Source organism: Lutra lutra, chromosome 5 (assembly GCF_902655055.1).
Source record: "Lutra lutra chromosome 5, mLutLut1.2, whole genome shotgun sequence".
Taxonomy (NCBI): domain Eukaryota; kingdom Metazoa; phylum Chordata; class Mammalia; order Carnivora; family Mustelidae; genus Lutra; species Lutra lutra.
The window spans coordinates 62,069,368-62,092,809 of NC_062282.1; the positions used below are offsets into that span (position 1 = coordinate 62,069,368).

Sequence of the window (23,442 nt, forward strand, 5' to 3'; positions counted from 1 at the left end):
GAGAATGCTCATCTGCCCATCTGCTACCAAGACAGAGCTTCTCAGGCAGCGTCATCATTTCTAGTAAGTCTGTAAAATGTGAGAAATAAAAGCACATTCCAAACCCCCCCCCCAAAATTAATTCACCCCACCTCTGCTACCGCTACCGACATAGATAACAGATAGTTATGCATAAGCAACTTTTTGAAAAGGGGTCCAGAAAAAAGGACTTCCTTAAACTGAACTCAATGCTTAAAGTCATTTAGAGAACTAACATATTTTTAGATAGTGCCTGAGCCACCTCAGCAAGTTAAGCATACCAGGAAAACAGTGACTTAGGAGGCAGTTGTATTCCAAGTCTTGTCCGTGGCCACAGACCCCTGGCCGTGGTTACTGATGTTCGGGCCACACCCTACAAGGGCTCAGAGTTGCTGCAGAATGCATGACTCCATATAAACCCAAAGTATTACAAAGCTGACTATGTAATATATCTTACATATACATATCAGGTTATTTTTAAAATTCATATAGCTGTTTTTAATTATAAAACAATTGCTTTAAGATATTACTGAAGTAGCTCTTAAATGTTTCAATGCAAAGAAAAAGTATACTGACTATCCTATCACATGGGAGACAGAAAAAAAAATTTAATGTAAAAAGTGGAAGAGGAGGAATCCCCATAAGGAAAAGAATTTCCCCCTCTCCTGGAAATGTTTTCTAGAACTGGGTGACTTGATTACAGTCTTTTACTAGACCTAAAAACCTAAATATATAGCAGAAAGGACTGAAGATGAGCTGGGCTGAAGCAGTGGTCAACCTGGGGTACACACACTCCCGGAGAGTCCCAGGGAGTCTGGGCAGAGACCACCCCCTGACGTGAAAGGCTGAGCCATACCCTTGTTCTCTGGCCCTCCAGCAAGCAGCAGAGGCTAGACCCTCTCAAAAGCTCTGCTAGATAATAGGCTCTTGTTCTAAGCTGAATGGAAGTTAAGAAATAGGAAATGGCTTAGCTTCTCAACTTCAGAAAAGAGACTAATTTTCTAAAATACAATTCTGAATTTTAAAAGAAAAGGGCTGCCAGATAATTCTTGATGGGTCATTTTAGGAAGCTCCCACTTAGGGCTGTGTTAAAAAAATTATTAGGTTCCTGAATCTCCAAACACAAACACATAGTTTGTTTCAAAATGCCAGGAAAGGGACACTAAACCAGCTCAGGGAGGTGATCGTTCTGCAGCACACCAATCTCACGTAATGCCTAAGACTTCACTCTTCTCAATTCCCAGGCCACCCACAAAAGAAAAGCGGCACTTGCTGCTGGCTGAGCCTGCCCAAAATACTACCTACCACCATATTTAATGACCTGAACTCTTACTAGAATGCTTATACGCCAGGTCTTTTCAAAATACATACATACATACTAGGCCTTTAAAAATGGAAGGTAGCCCACTGTGGTATAGAAAATACCTAAGTCAGTTAGCAGCTTTGGCAAATGAGCTGGGACAGTCTGAGCTGCAGTTTCCTCCTCTGTAAAAATGGGAAAATAACATCTACTTCCTCAAAACTGATGTAAGGATCAAATGAGATTACACATGTAAATGTTCATCACAGTGCCTCAAATGATACCAGTGATGCTCTCCCTTGTTTGCGGAGAACACGGACCAAAAGGAGTAGGTCGTGACCAAAAAAATCTTCTCACTGAAATGTCAGGAATGGTTGTCTCGGTCTAGGCTGATACTTAATGCTGCTAGCCCTGAGCCCTCCCTAACCATTCCCAGGAAGAGGCTAAGCCTTTCAGTGCAATTCAACTATGAACTCCAGTGGCAGGGATACAGGGCATACACAGGTGCACCTCTTTAATTATGCAGATACCTGCCATTTCGCTTAGACATCATGGGCTACCGGCTACTGTTAGAGGAATATTTCATGTTTTTGAGAACTTGTAAAATCCCCTTACCCTGTGCAAATTTTCAAAATACTGGGAAAGTAGCCATGATACACAGAGTATACAGCGGCATTTAAATTGGCAATAGAGTGAAAACAGATGTCTGAGTATGGAGGAATAACATTATTTTTAGAAGCCTAAACACAACTGGGTGGGTGGGCAAGTTTCAGCATTTTCTGGTCAGGACAATATTAATATCAAGTTTGCAAACCACAAAAAAGCTCCCCACTTTCCCTGAATAAAATGTGGTTTATTAAAAGGTGTGATACAACACAACATCATCTTACCAGTGGTCTATTCCAAGGAGAGTACTTCAAAGACTTTAATCCAGTGAATAAAAAGAGGGAAAAGACCTATTCCATGAAAGAATTTGCCACTACTCTAAGATGGCAACAGAAAAAAATCCAAGTTCAAGACACAGAATTCTGATTGACTGGAGTCTATTATAATAACTTCCATCTCTCTCCTGAGAGATGCCTGGGAGTGGGGGAGGGCTGGTAGAATGAAAAGAACATGAGCTTTGGACTAAGAATCTGTTTGGAAAACTTGAGGATTAAATTAAATCACTGTAGCAAAGTACCTAATAGTAAGCTCACCAGTAACAAGAAGAAGAACTGAGACTCTAGATAGTAGAGGAAACATGGCTGCTTCCTTTAGGAATGTGCCTCAGGTTTTCCAGGAATTCCTTCTCACCTCAGAGGTACTCTAAACCCTCTCTTTTCTCTCTGTGTGGCAAGAACACCCATGAAAGATGAGTCTCTGCAGAAAGCTAAGTATACTTGTTTATTCTCCCCAGACTTCATCTTTCACATCTTCATTTCCTGAATAATGGGGATTGGCCTCACTGAGCTAGATTCTCTACTTTTTTCTTAAAAATTAGCCAATTTCTAGTAAGTCAAAGTGACAGGGAAAGTCATCGGTTCATTAAAGTCAAATCCGGAAATGGACAAATGACAGGAGCGAGTACATAAAATAGAACTGTCAAAGCACAGCAAGAAAAAGAAAGAGAAAAAGGTGTTGTGAACTGGCAACTTTGCAAAGCCCACAGGAACCACAAGGAGACTCTGCAGCTGTGTATGGGCAACTAGGCAGAGGGGCACAAACATCCTCTTAGCACTCAGGCTGTAATTTATCTTTCGGCATTGTGCTTAAAACCCTTTAAAGTACTACCTTTCCCATAACTGGAACTAAAACAGGCCAATTAATCTTATCTTAACTCATACCCTTTTTTCAAAGATGGTAAGTACTCACACCATTGGGAAAGATGAGAAGAGCGCCTTGCAAAGTCCATAGGCATGCAACAACATACCTCTTTCTCCCTCACTTCTTGAATTTTCCAACTTTGAAAATGACAAACAACAACACTAAGCCTAAAGCTAGACAGGTATCAGTTAAATTCCCATCTCTTCTCTTAGTCTTAGTTTCCCCTTGTTACAGATGGGGATAATATGTACCTTATAAGAATTAAATGCAATAATCTATGTAAATCACCCAACCCAGTTCATGGTATACTGCAAAGGCTCAAAAGCAGGTACAGTAATTATTATATTCTGCCATAAAAGTTTCATACCAGCCATAAGGTCAAGAGCCAAGCCCGAGTCTCCATTTGTTTGATCCACAGATCACTGACACAACTCTCTACATGTGCATCTGCCCTAGACAGAGTAAAACATACTCCCGAAACAGAGGTAAAGATCTCTATCTTGATGAGGTACCAGTAATCCATAATACAGAAAGTTGTACTAAGTGCAGAAGAATATAAGGTTGATCACAGACTCTGTTACTCACTAGCTGTGTGATCTGGGGCAAGCTATTTAACCTTGTTGAATGTCTCAGTTTCCTTAACTTTAAGTAAGACCACGGCCTACCTTTCAAGGTATCGTTCAGAGTTCAATGAAAAAGTGTATTATAAAATGCTTCACAAAGAATCTAGCACAAGTGAACACTCTAATATGTGTGACACATTATCTTTTATTATTACTACTATTAGTGAATATACCAAAGTATAAAACATTATCCCTTACACTAAGAGATCTAGCCCACAAAAATCTGGAGGAGACTCTTGTGGCCAACCAGTGCGTTTTCCCAAACCACAGTTTAAGAATCACTGGGTAGACCACCATGATGTAGAGGTTTTGTATCAAATGGGGTTTTCCCCCACAGCTCCATTACCCTCACATCTGCCTCCTCCACTAACTTTAAAGTATTATTTCAGCCTGAGGAAATGGTTATGGTAGGTGGTGTCACATACTATCATGCTCCAGAATACTGAGTTCATACTATCGATTAAAACAGCGCTCATGAGGATTAAATAAATACCCTATGTCACCAAAATCTTCAACCTGATCAAAGTTCTTCCAGAGTTCTCATTTATTAATATTGACTTTAAACATCGTCCTTCTCATAACAAAGGACTTGTAAAATTATTCAAGGAAATTTAGAGGTACTCTCTAAAGAATAGTTGGGGGAAAAAAAGCAAAAAGTAATATAGTTTCTAATATATATGTACAAGCAATATCTGAGAACAACTATCTCGGAGTAAGAGACAGTCCCTCTCCCCTGAAACACACACACACACACACCCCCACCCCCACACGCCAACGTAAGATTCAAGTTAACATTGTGTCTCAGCTCCTACACTGTAGGAGCAATTTATTCTAAGTTTTGAGCTACCAATAGATCAATTAATTCCTAAACTTTATGATTTATCAAGCAGAAGTTTTCTATTATTTAGCTTTCCCTAAGAGATTTCCCTTTACAGTTCATTTTAGGGAGCTGTATACTCAAGACAAGGGTTTGTGTTTTAAATATGATATTCCAGTCACACTGAGATTTACCATTAACCTAATGATTCCATCAGTTCACATCTGCCTTATAGGGGGAAAAGGGGACTCCCCAAAAGGCACATGTTTCTCCAATAATGAATTTTGGCACAATAACTTTTATGTCCATCACCTGGAGGAGAGGATTACTTCACATTTGGGAAACTGAGTATAACTTTATGGGTGATACAGCACTGCCTAGCATAGGCTAAGCCTTTTGCCAAGGAGGAAATAGTGAAGTAACCGAGACCTGCCACGAACACATGTGAAAGAGTTAATGAGAAATGCCTGTGCATGTCTTTCCTGGTTCAAGGAAAAGGGCTAAATAATAAAACTGAACTAATTAGAACACACGAATAATATCAAACATCTCCAATGTTTCTCATCAAGTTTACAGAGTTTTACTGGTCTGGTGAAGTTACACTCACATCCAAAATCCAGGAGCATAATTTGCTCTATAAAACCCACTTAACTATTGCTTAGAATCATATTTGAGTCATTTTTATGAAAAAAGTTATGGGAAATTTACAGAGGAAGCTGAGACTATGCCTTCTCCAGTTCTCTCAAGATGGCTCAAAAATGTAAAAGTGCTGACCTGAAAAACCGTGCCTTGGATTTTGGGAAATTTATCAAATTAGAATAAAAAGCTGACTTTGGGTTCAGGTTTTAATTAACTGACAACCTCACAGACATAATTCATGTTTCAGGAAAGTTAGCTCATTTTTACTAAAAGGCATTATCTACTCTGAAGAACGGCTGCAGATTACACACCGATTATGACACATTTGCTTCAAGAGTTCAACTTAAAAAAAATTACCAGCTCCATGTTTTTAGATCAAAAAACACTCTAAGGCAACATAAAAATGTGAGAACAAGACACAAAGAGCCCATAAAACAGATAAATCATTAAGTTACCTCTATATCCTGGATAATCTTTGGGTATAATGACCTATAAAATGAATTGGGAGGGCCGTCTGTAGGTCTGTTCTTAAACAGGTACTGATCCCTGGCAAATAAAAACAAACAGATGTTACATTTTTGCACATAAAAGGGTGAATTTTATTTAAACATGGTGCTTACAAAGATACTGTATCTTTCAAGACTTTTGACTTGCACTGAACTTTAACAGTTCAAAAGCAGGGTTTCTGACCATTAAAAATCACACGTTAGACACGAGCATACTTTCATTTCCAGCTCTGTATCATAATCTTGGCCTTTTATTTTCTGAATACCCAACACATATTAATATAGCCTTCCATTCTATAACTTAATAAAAAATGCTAATATAACTGTGAAAAACCTTACTTGATACACATCAAACTTCCTCCCTTGAAGAATATATAGCCCTAACCCTCACTCACATAGCGACCTGTACTTCCACCTGTAACACTCTCTGTGCTAAGTGGACCAGGTTACGTACAAAGCTATAAAGCTATATGTAAGTTAATGGGTTATCCGAAAACTCCTGCCCACTGTGCCTCCTGTATCTTTAATCAGAAGCAGTGACAAATAGCAAATGGCATTATTTGCCTTTCTCATATTTTCTTTTCTTATCTATCTCTTGCTAATAGTATCATCACCTAAGAATAGTGTGAAAGGAAAACCATAAATACATAGGTTTAAAAATAAATAGGTTTGAAATGCCAAATTACTCATTCAAACTATATACTACTTCCTAGTGGTTAATACTTGTAAAGGAAATATTCATTGCAAAAGGAATTATTCTAACAGCTTTAACTCCCACCCACCCGTCTACCCCCTGCCACCACTCCAGAACACTCCTCTTCCCCACCTGTTGAAAATGGGCCAACACATTTGGCAAGTATAACTACTTATTTGGGCAGCTGAACTATGTCCAAGAAGCTTTTTCCAAGGAAATAAGCAATCCAAGAACTTACCACCCTCTTCTTTCTGAAAGCCCCTTCCATAGAGGGTCAGTGCGCACCATTCGTTCAATAAGCTTCTTCCAAAGCATTCCTTCAGAGATCACTCGCTGCCATTCTTTACATACCAGCTCTGCTGCGCACAGAGACCTGGCGTCCAGGTAAGAAAGAATGTTTTCTGCTATGTGGTCTAAGCCTTGCTCTACAAAACAGAAAAGCCAGTGAAGGAATGGGAAGGGAGATGGAAATGTACCAGTCACCATTCCTGTAAAGGGAAAAAGAATAAAGAAATCCTAAACCAGGTAACATACTTGAGTAATAGCAAAAGTTCTGCAGATATACAAGTGCATGAGTACATAAATACATATGCTTCTTCTTGATTCTGAGTTTTTAAGGTAAAACAATTGAGGGAAGGGCGCCTGGCTGGCTTGGTGACCCTGATATCAGGGTCACTGAGTTCAACTCCGATGTCTGGCATAGAACTTACTTTAAAAAATGTGTGTAGGGGGGCACATGAGTGGCTCAGTGGGTTAAGCCTCTGCCTTCAGCTCAGGTCATGGTCTCAGGGTCCTGGGATTGAACCCCGTATCAGGCTTTCTACTCAGCAGGGAGCCTGCTTCCCTTCCTCTCTCTCTGCCTACCTCTCTGCCTACTTGTGATCTCTTTGTCAAATAAACAAACAAAATATTTAAAAAAAAAAATGTGTGTGTGTGTGTGTGTATCTGTGTCTGGCACAGAACTTACTTTAAAATGTGTGTGTGTGTGTGTGTGTGTGTGTGTGTGTGTGTCTCATAACAGTTCCTGACTGTAAAAACCGATCCTGGACAGTTTTCTATTTTTCAGCTACTTTGAAAAAAAGACTTGCTTGCATTTTCTTTTACACAACCCTTTTACAAAACCACTACGGGATAGCAATTCCTCAAATTTTACAGATGAGGCACAGAGGTAAAGTCCTCAAGGTTTCACAACTATAGAGTAGTAAAGCCTAGACTGCAACTCTGATCTCTTGCTCCTTTTCCCTCTGACTTACTGTCTCTACTTGTAACAAATCATCCTCTTAATACACAACCTACGTGACTCCCTCGGAGCCAAGGAGACAAAGTGAAACACTGACACAGCTTAAAAAGCTGATGAAAAGTTAAGAGTTAAAGTCAGGTCTCCTTAGTTGTATTTTTGTCAATCATTTCTTCATTTCCTTATGGAGGTAAAATCCTCAAAAGCAAGAACCACAGATGTCTACAAATTCTTCAACTTTAAGAGGCTTATCCCACACCACACAAGGGTCCTCCCAAAGACAACCAAGATTCAGAGTCCGCCTGACACTGCCATCTAGTAAGGAAATCACCATGGTCAACGCTGTGGCCACCTGCAAACTCCTAGCCTCTGGTTCTAGGCAAGTCCCACGTAGCTACAAAAAATAAAGTCCAGGCCTACTGCAGTGGTGGGAACACTAAACATATAGGCAGAAATTTTCAATTTCAAGTCTAGGTTCCCCAAGTAGCACTTCTTTGACATGAAACAAATACTGAAATATAACCTAACCAGCCCTTGGTCTTTTACTGCTACAAAATGGTAATCACCAGTAACCACTGTCCTTTCTCACACGACCAGTAAGAATCAGATAAAAAGAATTCTATGAAAAGATTTTAAAGACAATAAAACACCATACAGGATTAATATTTGCTCTCTTTTTCAAGATAATAGAAGCCATGTAGCAGCACTAACTTGGCAGGATACAGCTAAGTCTTTCAACTTTCTCATCTGTATAAAATGGGGATAATCTCTATTTTGAAAATATCAAAATGAGATGATGCATTAAAATGCTTTACAAACTAATGTTATCTTCTACTCTGAGAATGATACGTTATACTGATGACTGTGGTTTACAAGCCTTTCATAAACTAATTGTCCTACTCTAGTCTAGAGCTAATATCCAAGCTCTGTCTGATCATGAAGACTACAATGAAACCACGATCTTCTCTTGTACATGTCATTATATTATAGTTGGTGCAAAGATTACATTGCCTTTATCTAGTAGTCCTATCACAGTAGATTCCTAAAATGGCAGTAAGTTAAAATAAATTCCTAGGCCTGTTCCCCAACAGTATCTATTTTAACACCCCCCCCCCCGTTCTATATTTGTATAGCTAATGGAGAGATGAAGGGCAGCTTCATGCAGGAATTTATAGTCATCCTTGCTATAATTCACCTTTGAAGCTTGAGCTGACCCTTCAATGTCAGCCTCTAGAATTCTGATTCTGTCCTCCAGAAGACTGGGTATTCCACACCAAAAATCTGCATGATGGTCAAATGCAGTTAAGTCTTTATCCCAAGTTCTTGGCAAACATGTTAAATGGATCAGAACCAAGGACAGCACCCATGATTCTAGAGATTTCTATCCAGGCTTCTGTGGGTCCATTCATGAAATACTCACACATACCAATACTGAGTCACTAGTTCTGTAACCATCTGGATGTACTATTATCCAGCCAAAATCTCCCTATTCACTCTTGGAATATTTGGGGAAACTCTGTCCCATATAAAGACCCTACCACCTTTACCTTTCACAACATTCTTCTGACCCACTAATCTGATAACCTTACCCCCTCCCCCACCCCAAAGTTAGGTGAATTTGGTATGACTACTTTTTGTATTTTCTTGCTGGTGCTTACTACATAAAGTTGGTATTACATTTTTTGTTTACAAGTTGGCAAGTAGCTGCTCTGTGTCCCTTTTTTTAAACATATATAACCCAGGTTCATTAGGGAAAAATAATAAAATCCCTATAAACAGAAAAGTCTTAATCCCTAAATCCTCTCAGAGATAAAGGCTCCTAACATTCTGTATACATCCTTCTAGGCTTAAAGAACCCTACAGAGTCTTCTCAGCTACAAATTATTTAACTTTGATCATCTATTTTAAAGGTCTGCTAGAGTGTAACATCAAATTTATCAGCCAATATCCCCCAAATAATACACCCATCTCTACTTCTCCAGTTCTTAAAACCATGAAAAGTGCTCACGGATCATCTCAGGGTGCTATCACGCAGGGCTACCAAACATACCTGTACAAGCCGTAAAGGGCACAATTGTACTCAGGAGCTCTGCCTCTTAGCGCTCCACAATTCTGAAAATCACAACTACAGGTCCTGTCACTATCCTGGCACACAATGTCTTTAGGTCTGCTCATTTACAGGAGCTTTGGTTTCCTTTTTGTGTATCTCCATGATCATGTGCCCCTTTCTTCCATCTTTTCCCTTAAAATCAGGAAAATCCATGGACAATCACATACAGTCGTACTTGTAGCTCTCCACTGCTAGGACTAACAAATTACTAACAAGAATTTCAAATTTCAGAATCTCTAAGACTTCTATGTTCCTTTTCTTTCTTTTTTTTTTTTTTTAAGTGTTTTGAGTCATGGGCTAATAGATTTAGCTCTTCTCTGAATTTTTCTAATTTTGGGTACCTACCTGACTATCTTCTACACATCCTATGAGAACATGTTCACCTTTCAGGATCTGGTTTATTTCCATATCATTAACCAACTCCTCCTAATTAGTCATAAACACACCCCTAACCAATTACCCCAGTGAGTCCCCTGCTCTCTGAGAGAGGAAGTGAATAGGAGACAAGAATGCATCAGATCATTGCTTTTTCAATGCAACTTCCTCAATGACTGCAACATCCCCACCACCAATGAACTGGGAAAGCAGCATCCGAATCTTTCACCTGGTTGGGTGCTCTAGAAGCTGGTTCTCAGAAGCCTGTATGGTTTTAACTGAGTCACTTAGGGTAAATGATCTTTAAAACAAATAAACAAAAACAACAAGCAACAAAAACAGATTCCCTAGACATTTTTTTCTGGTCTACGGAAACAGAATCTTTAGATGGTGAGGACCAGGACTATCTGTGTTTTTAAGTGCCCCCAGAAAATTCTGAAGGGTTGGGAACTATTGCTTGATAGCCATGATACCCTTTTTAGTCCTCTTTGATTTTTTTCCCCCCTTCAATGGCTCACCATTAGACTATCACTGAATTTCTGCAAAAGGAAATCTCTAACCTGGGGCACCTGGGTGGCTCAGTCAGTTAAGCGTCTGCTCTCGGCTCAGATCATGATCTCAGAGTCCTGGGATCGAGCCCCGAGTCGGGCTCCCTGCTCAGCAGGAAGCCTGTTTCTCCCTCTCCCACTCCCCCTGCTTGTGTTCGCTCTATCAAATAAATAAATAAAATCTTAAAAAAAAAAAAAAAGGAAGTCTCTAACACATATTTCCTCCTCTTTCAAAATGCCATCACTCCAATTCGGTACAGTCTCTATAACATCTATGAGATTTACTTTCCTTGGATAATACTTGAAATTCATAACATCATTCTAGGAGGCAGCATCTTTTAGTCTCTTGGTAAATACACTGGCTGTAGAGTCAGATAACCTGGGAACCTGGGTTGAAGCATATCAGTTTTCCTTTTTGGATCTGTCTTCCATAAAACAGGAATGATATTCAATGGCTACAGTGGATGATCTGATATAATCTGCACAATAACCCTCTGACAGTCACCTCTGCTCTCAGTATGCTCACTTTATGAACTACTTAGTCTTCGCTGGGAAAGTTAACAGGAGAAGGTTATTAAGGAGCCAGAAACAGAACTGGTACTTGCTAAGTGTCGGTCTCTATTCTCCTTCCCTCATCCCTGAATCCCCTTAGCTGATATCATTGATCAAAAAACTAAGCAATGTTGCTCTTCTTTACTATTTGCTGCAGAGAAAATGCTGTGCACCTCCTCTAGCAAAGCACCAAGCCCACTGCTGGTGTTAAGTCTCACATTCCCTTATGTGTTTAGGGTAGAGGAATCCCACCACCTCTATCTGAACACCTTAGAATAGCTGTCCTCAGAGCCATGCAGACCACGTAACCTTCTCATTTCAAGCCTATTCAGGACAAAGAAATTACTGAGTAAGGGGGTCCATCTGCCCCGGCTAAAATGTGCTTTGAGGTGTTAAAACTAAGCATTTCTTAAGTACCAATATCTGGCTCTCCCTGGCTCTATCCTGCTGAAAATCCCCCATCTCCCACCGCCACCCCCCTTCCCAAGGCAACAAGGGGACACCTTATGGTTTCAGAAAATGAGGCCAGAATAGGGCACACACAGTGCTGAAGAAGTGCTTCTGTTAATAATTACAGGCACCAGATGAAGGTCTGGAAAAATTTCAGTAATAAATTAAAACAATTAAAAGGCACAAATTTCAAAGCTCAATATGTAAATAACACTGTATCAAAATAAAACTCAACTGTGTAACATCAGTTCAAGGCCCTTGACAACAGCCAGTTTTAACACAGCTGCTTAGATCATATAATTACAGTAACTTTCATTATTTCAGAGATACAGTTCGAAGAGCAGCTGCAAAGAAACTTCCTTCCCCAACCACTCCTGCTGTCCCCTTCCTAGTCACAGATCTAGTTGTAAAATCTGAAATCAGAAACCTCTTGAAAGAAAAGACAATGCAATTGCTGACAGCAATAGTAACATCAATGGATGTCTTTAACTTGGAATACACAGACCTAAAGATTCAGACAGAACTGAAGTGAAATGACACTCAGGTCACAAAGCCCAATATTTAGTTGTACCAACAAAGTGGTATAAACACCTACCTATATGATGTCAGGATGAATCAACTCAGAAATTAGTGGGTGAATAATTAAAACTTCCTGGCTACAAATCTTATTACCTCTGGAGAAGCAGGTGTTTCCTGCCTCTCCCAGGCTTTTTTTTTTTCCCCTTTTTAAAGTTACCATCCTCAGAATACCCACCAGATGTCAAGCATATTACGTACATTGTTTTTAATCTTCATAATATCCCATGAAGTAGTATTATTATTATTCCCACACAAAAAAGGAAACCGAGGCTCCAAAAACTGAGTTCATAGAACTATTAAGTGCAGGGGTTGGGATTCAAACTTAGAGGCTGTGTAAATCCAAGACCTAAGCTCTCTCCACTCTGTCATGCTGGTCTTTGGCCCTGCCTCCAGCCTAAAAAGCCCTAGCTATGCTCTGGTCCTTCCACATCTCCCAGGACCTTTGATCTAGTCTGTCACATTTACAGTCCCTAACAGTTTATCACCCTTACTTGGGGATAAGACAAATGAATAAACCATGGCCAGGAAGCTAAGTGTTTCAAAATTCTTAATTGCTTAGATACCTCACCAAAAGGATCGCCAATGCTTATCATCCTCTTTGAAGTACAATCTGCCTCTACTTCAAATGGTATAAATTTTCCCTTTAACAACAGTTCTCACAAACCACAAACTTAGCCTGCAGAAATTGACATTGCAGACTAAACATTTACCATGATTTTTAGAAAAGCATATCATAATTATCACTTTTTCCACTGAACCAAAAGGAGCCAGAGACCACAAACATTTTCCATTTTCCTTATACTGACAGGTATGATATTCACAGTAAGCATTTAAAAGTGAGAACTATAGACAACTTTTATAGAATTAATGGCTTCTACAATCAAAGAGTCTTAGGTTGACAATTTCAACAGAGTAAAACTTCAAACTCAAGATCATCTACAATAAAAGTTAAACACCAAACTAGAATAGTAATTAGTAAGTTGCTCCATACATTATTAAATTTATGTATGAACATACACATGGACCTGTTTCTTCCCTAATACTCTTAAAGCAGGGTCTGTATTAAGGAACCAATGCCAGGTTTAATCCAAGTCTACTAGACATGAACACAATCAACTAGGCCAGCTTGTCCCCAGCTATTAGATTCATATGTATGATATATCCTGACATATGTATATATGCTCAGATCAAATCCTGTTAAAACAAATAGCATTTTAACAAAAATATTTCCATGTCCCAGCCAATGGTCCATTCATTTCATGTAATATTCAATACCACAAAATTCCACTTTAACAGAGATATGGACAATGCCTTAAAATTCGCTGTAATGAAAACTGAATTGTATGCAATTATACTAACCATATTTATATACATAACACATGTTCATCTGTTCTGTCTCTTCTCCAAGACCGTATACTCCCCAAGAAAAGGGGTTGCCTCTGAACTACACTCTGCAAAGCAAGAGAACTTCAACAGTGCCACCTGGTGGATATTCTGTAAACATATAAGGTGAGTTGGGACTCTAAGATGTCTGAGAAGCAAATTACACGCAAAAAAATAAAATAAAACCAAAACAGTAGAAAGCAAAAAAAAAAAAAAAAAAAAAAAAAGAGCGAGAGAGAGAGAGAGAAAGAAAGAAACAATAGATTTGCCTGAGAAAAATGAAGGCATAACTTCATTAATTAAAAGCACTGTTGAGGAACAAGTAAAATCATCCACTTTAAAAACTGTCCTATCTTTTCTTGATGTGAGATGCAATGTGAATCCACAGAAAGGCTTGGCTGCCACAAGAGCTGTGAGTCCTGGCACCGCACACACCAGAGACGCCGCACCACAGGCTCGCTCACCTTACTTACACCCGCCTGTAATCCCCTCTCCCTGACCCCCTCACCCTCCTTCCCTCTCATACAGTTAAAACCATTATCTGTTTCTCTCTCTCTCTCCTAAGTAAAAGTAATTATTACTGAACTGGGTTGTAAACATGTATTCTGTACTTAGGGCCAATTTAAGGGATTTTCCAGAGTAATCTTAACTATAATGATTTTAGCCTTTGCACTAACTTTTGAACCAGCCCCCACCATGACCCACATAATCAACACAATAACCAAGATGTATGATCTTTGCCATCTCACGCAGTTTCTCTGATCACTGGCTTCCCAGTCTATACAATGAGAAAGAGGATTAAGTGATGGCTGAGATCCCTCTTAGCAATTAAAGACTACACAATTCTAGAAAGAGAGGATTCTTGTTTTCTTTTCTAGAAATATTAATGCATGAAATGGGGCAAACAATGCTACATTTCAGCATAAAAACAACAGGAGAGTCAAAATTTTCTAAGCTAACTCTCAAATATATCCTTAAACACTCCCAGTGTAGAAAATAAACTAACACGTTTTAGAAGAAAGATTAGAAATTCGAAGCTGCCCTGAGACCTGAGCCCAGGTCCTATTTGTTGTGGAAATCCTTAGAATATGAAGTCCTGATGCACTGTCAATCACAGACAGGCTAAGGGCAGAGCTACTCCTCGAAGAGCTGTCCAGAAGCTGTGACAGGTTAGGGCTTGTGGCAATGGCACTGTCTGATCCCGGCCATTTTTCTAGGTCCACCCTGGCAGAGCAGTTGTACCCTCTAGACTACACTGACCATATTAGAAGAAAACATTCTGGCTACCATTCTCTTCAGAAGTGAAATCTATCTTACGTAGCCAAATTTACATCTAAAATTAAAAGAGGAGGAGGAGGAGGAGGGATAAATAGAGACAAAAGAGAGAATTAATAAAAAATAAAAAATCAAAGGGGGATGGAATAGGGAGAGCACAGAGGATTTTAAAGCAGTGAAACCATTCTATAGGATACATAATGACAGATACATGTCATTACATATTTGCCCAAACCCAGAGAATGTAAAACACCAAGAGTGAACCCTAATGTAAAGTATGGACTTTGGCCGATGATGATGTGTCAATATAGACCTATGTGTTATATAACAAATGAGCCACTCTGGATGGGATGTTAATACTGGGGAGACTGGATGGGATGGTGATAGGGGGCTGGGGTGAAGATATGGAAAATATGGGAATTCTCTGTATTTTCCATCCAATCTTACTATAAACCTAAAACTACTAAAAGAAAAAGTCTCTCTCTTTTTTTTTTTTTTTAAATCAAAGTAAACTTAACCAGAGGAGTATGTGGGTGTGGGGGAGACAGGGAAAAAGAGAGAGGGAGAGAGAGAGAAACAGTGAGGGAGAAGATGCAGAAAGAGATTTCAAAAGATGTGATAAAGACGTGCCATCAGTTTTTCCCATACATTTTTGCCATTCCCTATCCTAAACGTCACTTCAAGTACAAAGGAACATCCTAAACTTGGGGACATTTCTTAAACACAAACACTGTAGGATAAATTGCCTCATGTATTTTTAAAATTACTTATAAAGGCAAAGTACAGAGTATATATAGACTTCATCGAAACTAACCGCATAGCATTAACTCATTAAATAAAACAAGAGTATGACCAAAGACCAACACCATTAATTGCAGAAACAGCCTACACTTCCTATAGAGATGCTACACTGCAACTCCTTTTCAAGTGCCACATATTAAAATACAGTATGGGTCCCAAAGAAACTCACGCTGTAGTCACACTATACTCATTCATTCATCTTACAAATACCAACTCAGCTCCACCTAGGCCCTTGGGCTAGACATTCTTCCACTGCTCAGCTTTTTAAAAGACAAGGACAGTTACCTGGTAAAGCGGTGATAAAGTCCCGCTGCAGCATGGGCTTCAGGTAAGAGTTAATATGTCCATGCTGATAATGACACATTCGTGAAATAAGGTGTTCCACAAATTCCACTTGATCTGATTCAGACCACTGGTCAAAATATTTAATACACAAGTCTTTTTCTTTTTGATAGTTTCCTTCTGATGGCCTCTTTCTGGAGACGATCACAGATGATGTTCCATTACTTATCTATTTTAGAAAAATAAAGAAAAAAATTAATTAGTTTGATAAGGAAAAGAAATCTAATTAGTATTTCATCGGAAACATTTTTTACCCTGTGCATTTAATCTTAAAATGCTAGTTATACCTTAAAGCCAAACTCATTCCTTCATTAATTCATGAAGTAATTTAAAATGTCTTCAGGGCCTGTATCCTCAAATTAGTCTCTAAAGTAAATGTCAAATTTACAGCTATTTATAAAGCTAAATGGTGTCTCATGTCATCATTCTCCAAAGCTTATTCCAAAACCATGTGGCTATTAGATAACTAACACTGGAGATGACCATCTTAGAAAACTTGCTCGACTTGGCCAAGAAGCAAGGATTGTTTATTTTACTTCCCCAAAGACCAAAGTCAATGCTATATTCATCTATGCCAATGGTTCCCACACCTGTGTGCATCAGAATAACAAGAGGGCTTCCTAATTCACAGACTATCTGGCTCCACCACAGATGTCTTCATTCTACAGGTCTGGAATGCAGCCTGAAAATCTGCATTGCTAACAAGTTCCCAAGTGGTACTGATGCTGCTGGTCCAGAGAACACACTTTAGAGACCACTCTTTGAAAACCACAGGTCTATCTAACGAAGAAACCTGAAAGCAATTCAATCTAAAAACTGAATCCATCTCCAAACTGTTTCCAGGGCTACTAAAATGCTGGCAAAAAAATTTAGACTTTCACTCCCTTTTTTGATCACCTACTCCAGAAGTGACCCAAAGCAAACCACATACATATTCCTGAAATGATCCTTACAGACAACTACACTAACTGTGTATTTTTCATCAAATCTACATGGTCCTTGCGTAAAACCAGCATATTGTTCTACAAATGAAAACTACATACACTGCATCTGACAACAGCACCCCCCCCCCCAAAAAAAAAATCAGAATCCCTAGACTGAAGCCACAACTGCCACTGAGGCTGTAGGGCTCAGTAACATCCCTGCTTAAAAACAAAATTACCTCCATGCCTTTGTCAAACATTTGCCAAGCTATCTGCCCATCACTCCTTTGATAGCCCCTTCATGTGTAACACTAAAAAGACTAGCAGAGAAGAGAATTTTGGGACCTGAAGAGTTATATTATGAACATGCATTAATTCTTTAGGAGCTTATCACAGAAGTTTTACCCAGGAAGAACCAAGAGCTTTGTTATCAACTATGTCCCCTAATTTAGAGTGGACTGAATCCATCCCAGAAAGAAGATATCCTTCATAAGTATCCATAGAAACCTGGCTTTCCTTATTAAAATCTTATATATCATACCTGCATGAAGCAAATTTTTATGTCCACATTTAGAGGTATATAGTCAGAAAGCATTCAGCCCCACCCCATGTATCTTACCACCTACTTCTCTAGGAATGGTTTTTCCCCCTTGTCATTTGGGTGAGGAAGAGTTCAAGACACAGAGTACCACTTTCTCTCCCCTGTCATTTGGGTGAGAGAGCTCACTGACACTGGGTACCACCAGAGGGCAACATTGAACAGCAATTGTTGATGCTGCTTGTAATAAGACCTCTATCTAACAGGCCTTAAAGCTCAACATTCCGAACAGTCAGAAAAAATAAAAATTCTTCACTGTGGTGAATATCTGCTGGTATAAGGAGCATCTTTGCTACTTTTAAGTATAAGGGTGTTCACCATAACGTTATAACAGAAAAATCAGAAATAACTGCCCAACTACAGGCAACGGTTAAAGCAAATAATAATGCATCTACACAGAGGACTGTATGTAGCCACTAAAATTAGATTTATGAAGTAAGATTTTAATAACAAGAGAACATGTTTAGGAAACAATGTTAAGGAACAAAAAGCAAGATGCAGAATTTTATATAGCATTATAATTTGTTATTTGTGTGAAGGGGAGCACACAAGACAGAGTAAAGGATATGTACAAAAATGCTGAAAGTGCCTAATCTGGAGAAAAAGAGCTGTATGTTTTTCCTTCCTCTTTTCTTTCTATATCTTGTTCTTTATAACTTGCCAAAATAATTGATTTCATAACAGGTTAGATGTAATGGTAACAACTTGCATTTGTGTACTGCTTTATAATTTACAAAATACTTTCACTTTTGATAAGCAAAAGGGTTATTATTTCATCGACAGAAGGGTTCCTAACCACCTAGCTTCCCTACAGTACTAGCATACCGTTAACTAGTTGACTGAAAGAACTTAATAAAGAAAAACCGAAAGCCAAGTGTTTAGAGCCACTGTGAGTTGAAAAATCAATAGTAAACGAAGAGAATCCTATCGGAAAATATCAAATGTGAAAGAGGAACAGAAGTCAGTCTGCACACAGTTCCCCCAAAGAGTGGCAAATGCAGAATTCTACAGCACATTTTCCATTTCTACTTCTAACCACCTGCTGGGACCAGAAGAATCTTCCTGGCATTGCTTTACTTTGTTTCATTTCATCTTAAATTTGTTGGCATACTTTATTCTTACTAACTTATTTAGTCCTTTTGTTTCAAATAAAATGAACCCAGAGAATATTCTAACATTATTCTCTTCATACTCAGGTTTGTTTTGCCTTTAAAGTATCTTTATGAAAGGAAAAATTATTTGTACCATAATGGTTGATGAAAGGATCAAATCACGAAACTTTATATCCCATTCGCACACCCCCCCGCCCCTGGCAAAACACACACACACACACACACACACACACCCTGGGGGACTGGGAGGAGAACAGGCAGACTAAAACAGAGTCAGAAGGGAAGAAAAGGGAGTTTAAAAGAAATGGGCAAACTAACAAGAAATGGGAGAGAAGGGTGAGGGTAGCAAGACTAAGTCACCAATGCATACACTGGTATGGCATGGTACTATTCTGGTGACAAAGGACACCATCTTCGGCTTAGCCCGTGGCAATAAACTGAGTATCTTAGGCTACAGACACTTAGGAATCTTTGTAATAACTTCAAAACTCTTTACTATTCATAATGACACTTCTTTCCCTAAAGAACAGAAAATAAATAGGGTGGATTCCAAAACTAGTAAAAATGCACAAAGGAAAATGCTTGGCTCCTGTTTATATTGAAAACAGGAGCTGAGGGAGCATCTTATCTATAGTAAGTCAACTGCTATCTTATCTGTGTAGCGTCATTCCTACCTGCCAAAGAGTATTTTTCTTTGGGGACTCATCTTCATTTTGATCCTCCATAACTGAAGTGTTCTAAGGGGGGAAAAACAGGTTATTTGAATTATGCCAAGTTTTGCAAATCCTAAATAACTACACCAAAATATAATTTTGAAATCCCAAACTAGAATGTACCAACACAAACCCAAGAGCTGTTTGGCTTGTGACTAACACATGCCGTTTTGGGTCAAGAGGGTTGTGCTCATCTGTCATAAATCAGTACAGTTAGTGACTGGACAAAAGTAAGCATGAAGTCTTTATTTATGAAGGTTGGGCATGCTTAGAAAACAGGCTGAATTATGGGCTGGGGCTGAGGCTCTACCTCAGTCGTCTGCTATTATTTTTTTAACTTGTGGCAAGAAGCCCCAGAGACTCAATAAGTTCTTGATGATTGCTCAAAACATTTACTAGAATGTCTGCTATTCAGAAAACCATCCCAACCATGATCGGCAATTAGGACTGACGGAAGCCCTCTCTCCTTTTCTCTTTCCTCCCTTGATAACCTTGTTTTTCTGGACCAGCTTTTCAATCTCCCTTAGCAAGCATGGTGGGTGCCCCAACTTTTTCCCTGAAGAGGAGGATGCTGGTAGCCAGTAACAATCTGGCTTGCCTTGGGAATGCATTAGCTTTTGATTTTTGTGTTTCCTGCACAAAGAGGCACTGTGTAATTATTCTTTCTGGTGACCTAGTCGCTCAATAGATGCCCATTAACTGGAGATTATACATGATTGGATTTTCCCTTTTGAAGCTCCTACCTAATAGCTAAATGGAAACTTAATGAGAGGGGAAAGTAGAAGAGTTGTGCTCTGAAAGGGATAACAATTTAAGTCCCTCTAAGGTTCCTTCCAAGCCTAAAATTCTAAGATTAAGGTAAAAAATTTATAGCATTCCATAGTAGTATTCAAAGGGATCCTGCAGATCTGTTTAAGTTATCAATGTTTACAAGATTCTGTTTATTGCCTTGGGAATAAGCCTATCTCCCAAAACTTCCCTATTTTTCCTTTATTTTCTTCAAGTCATAAAACCCACACAGTATTCTCAAACAATTTGTTTAAAACCCAGTGTGGGTAATGACAGAAGAAACACCGCTGAACACTAGTGTTCTGTAGGTCACACACAGCTGGCTCTGAAGAGGGACACAGTATGATGTACTACAAAAGTGAAAGGCCTTGAAACCAGAGAGAAGTTGAAATTCCAATCTTGTCACTCATCAGTGTGTTGCTCATCAATCTTGAGCAAGCTGTTTTTCCCACGGACAAATACAAACCATATAAAAGTGTTGTGGGGACTGAGACTCCCCAGCACAGTGCTTGGTGTGTAACTGGAATCCCAAAAAATCAGTTCACGTCCTGCTCTGAAGATACTACTTTCCCCCAATTGTTATCTTCTCATACTTTTATAACCTCAGACTTTGAGAGAACAGCTCCAGATGGCTGCATATAGAGAAAATCCGCTGGCTCCCTCAATAAAATCTTATAAGCCCCACAGTCCCAGGGTCTGCAATGGGGGAGAGGAGCATAAGACCCAGGGTCCCTGTATGAGAAAGCCAACTATGAGCTTGAGAGGACAGCAATGTGTCCAAGGGGCCAAAACAGGTCTAGAGTGCAGACAGATAAATGATCTTGAATGGGAAGAAGACAATGGAGAATAGAAAAACAAAAGTAGCATTTCTCTCTCCGTGTAATTTCCCGTTTACTGCTATCTACAAGGACCTGGGATTAATAAAGCTGGCAGGGGAGTAAATAAAGGGGAACAGTCACTCAGTACATATCTTCTGGGTCCGACTGGTAGTTACAAAGCCATCTTTGCAAGGTCACAATGTCCTGGGTTCTAAGAGAGTGACAAGAAGAAAGCATGACTGGAAACATGATAAGTGAAGTATATAAAGTAGAAGAGAGATGGGAAGTCCCTGCCCCTGTCTTCAGGCACACCAGGACACGTATGAAGGTTGCATATATGTAGTATTTTAAACTAAGAACTTTTGTTATACAGGAGTCTGAAGCCACCAGAGCTATTATCCTGACCTAAGCTACCCAAATACGTTCCTCACTCAGGGAGGAAATAAAAGCCAGAAGTCCCCACAGACTACACAAGGAACAACCTTCTTTACCGTTTAATTGATTCTTCCTTCCTTTCATTCATTCCAAAACAGAGAAATGGTGCTTGTTTATGCAGTTGAGAAAGAAACAACTCCTCTGATAAAAATGGCTACTATTCTCTTAAGGCCTGATCAAAGTGAATAAAGATATACAATTGGATAAGATTATATTTAATAAAGCCTTAGGGTGGCTGGAATAGCTCCCTCATCATACATATCTTTTCAACTTCTTTTATATCTTCCCTTCAGGGGAAGAGGCCAAAGGGAAGATGCTGCTCTCAAGCTACACTGATCAGAGGATCATTTCCAAAGACTATTCCAGGTGACACAAGAGGGGTTCACAGTGAAAAGGGTCCCAGGGCGTAATCAAGTTTGACAAATGCTGTATGCTCCTGTACATGCTCTCTCCTCTCAACCTTGCCCCCTCTTTGTTTTCCTCTCCCTTCCTCTCTCTCTCCCTCTCTCACACGCACACACACAGTCACAACCTATCTCATTAAGATACTAAAGGCTCTGTAATGTCCTGTAATCATACCATGCTAAATTAGTTTAATCCAGCTTTTCCAAGTTTGTTGGACATGGACATCCCCTTTTACATCTCTTAATAATAGTTTGGCACATACTGGCAAACACTAGACTAGGACATTAACATGGCATAGTCCCTTCCTCCTCCCACTTTACTGGACAAATATTTCTGAGAGATCAAGGCAATTCCCACTTTTGCTAGGTATAATGTATTCCTCTCCTATTCCCCATCTTTCTCAGCCTAGAACATGGGACTGTGAGGATAAGGACGGATGTCATGAATAGAAAATTCTCTTTTAAGAGCCACAATTTCTCTTAAACACTTTAATTTTCACTCCTTGAAGATTAAAACAGACACAAGGTCACAGATTCAAGGGTGAGGTAAGAAAAAACAATGAGTCTGCCAAAAGAAAAGGAAGGTATTTTCCTACAACCACACTCAGATGAAACCGAGTTAAGCCAATCTGAAAGCTGAAACCCTCGTTAATTCTCCAACACTTCTGGGAAAGGAAAGTTCTTTGAAATACCAACCTGACTTATTCAGTTCCTACCCTTCTCATCATCATCTCTTTCTTCCTACAACTACCAAGCAGCATTACATGTAAATAAAAATGAAGACCTTCCTATCCTGGTATCACTGCCAAAGAAAGACACAATCTAGGAAGAAGCAGCTAGGACTATTGACATGACTGAAATGACTATTGGTCATTTCGGGTGGTATCTCGATGCTCACAAAAAAAGGACCCCAGGGTCTTATAAAGTTTGACAAATGCCATACTCTACGAATGGACTTGGCTCTCCCCCAAGTCAAGGTTAAAATACACTTCATTAAGACACCAAAGGCTCAGAAATGTCTCATAATTAACAGTCAGGTTAAGATAGTTTAACCTAGCTTTCCCAAGTTTGTTGGACATGGACACCTCCCTTTCATAATAATACCTGATTTTACCAATAGCTCAGCACATATTGGCAAACACTGGACTAAGGCAATACGTGGCCTAATCCTTCTTCCTCCCACTTCACTGGACCAGTGCTTCTGGGAGACAAAGGAAATGACCACTTTGGTAAACAATATATTCCTCTCCTCTTCCCCATCTTCCTTCCCAGACTACTTACTACATGAGGTGAGTCTGTGTACAGGTACAATAAGCTCTAAGCAGTGGTATATCTTTGCCAGTAGGTGCCACCAACTAATACAGAATATATTTCACTTGGAAAATTCTCTACTTCAAGAGTTATATAAGAGGAATAAATTTCCTACTTTAAAAAAGCTGTAAACTCTACATTACGAGTTTCCTGATGAGAAATGCTTATACAATGTAAGATTTTCACACAAAAAGAATCTTTCCTCTTGAGAGGAACCAAAAAAAAAAAAAAAAAAAAACCTACAAAGGATCTGGAAAACACGGGAACATTCTGCCGTTTTCTCT

General features: G+C 39.3%; 1 protein-coding gene across 8 annotated transcripts in view; it reads right to left on the reverse strand.

Annotated features, from left to right (window-relative positions):
• FBXW11 (F-box and WD repeat domain containing 11) overlaps positions 1-23,442 on the reverse strand; it is a 121,228-nt gene that overhangs the window by 22,857 nt on the left and 74,929 nt on the right. For 5 of the 8 annotated variants that reach the window (XM_047730782.1, XM_047730787.1, XM_047730788.1 and 2 more), the window contains 4 exons: positions 19,363-19,425; positions 15,999-16,224; positions 6,642-6,828; positions 5,659-5,749 (listed from right to left, as the gene is read on the reverse strand). In XM_047730782.1, coding sequence (XP_047586738.1) covers positions 5,659-5,749; positions 6,642-6,828; positions 15,999-16,224; positions 19,363-19,425 — 567 coding nt within the window. The remainder of the gene's footprint in view (positions 1-5,658; positions 5,750-6,641; positions 6,829-15,998; positions 16,225-19,362; positions 19,426-23,442) is intronic. The other 3 variants (XM_047730790.1, XM_047730786.1, XM_047730789.1) reach the window with 1 other exon arrangement.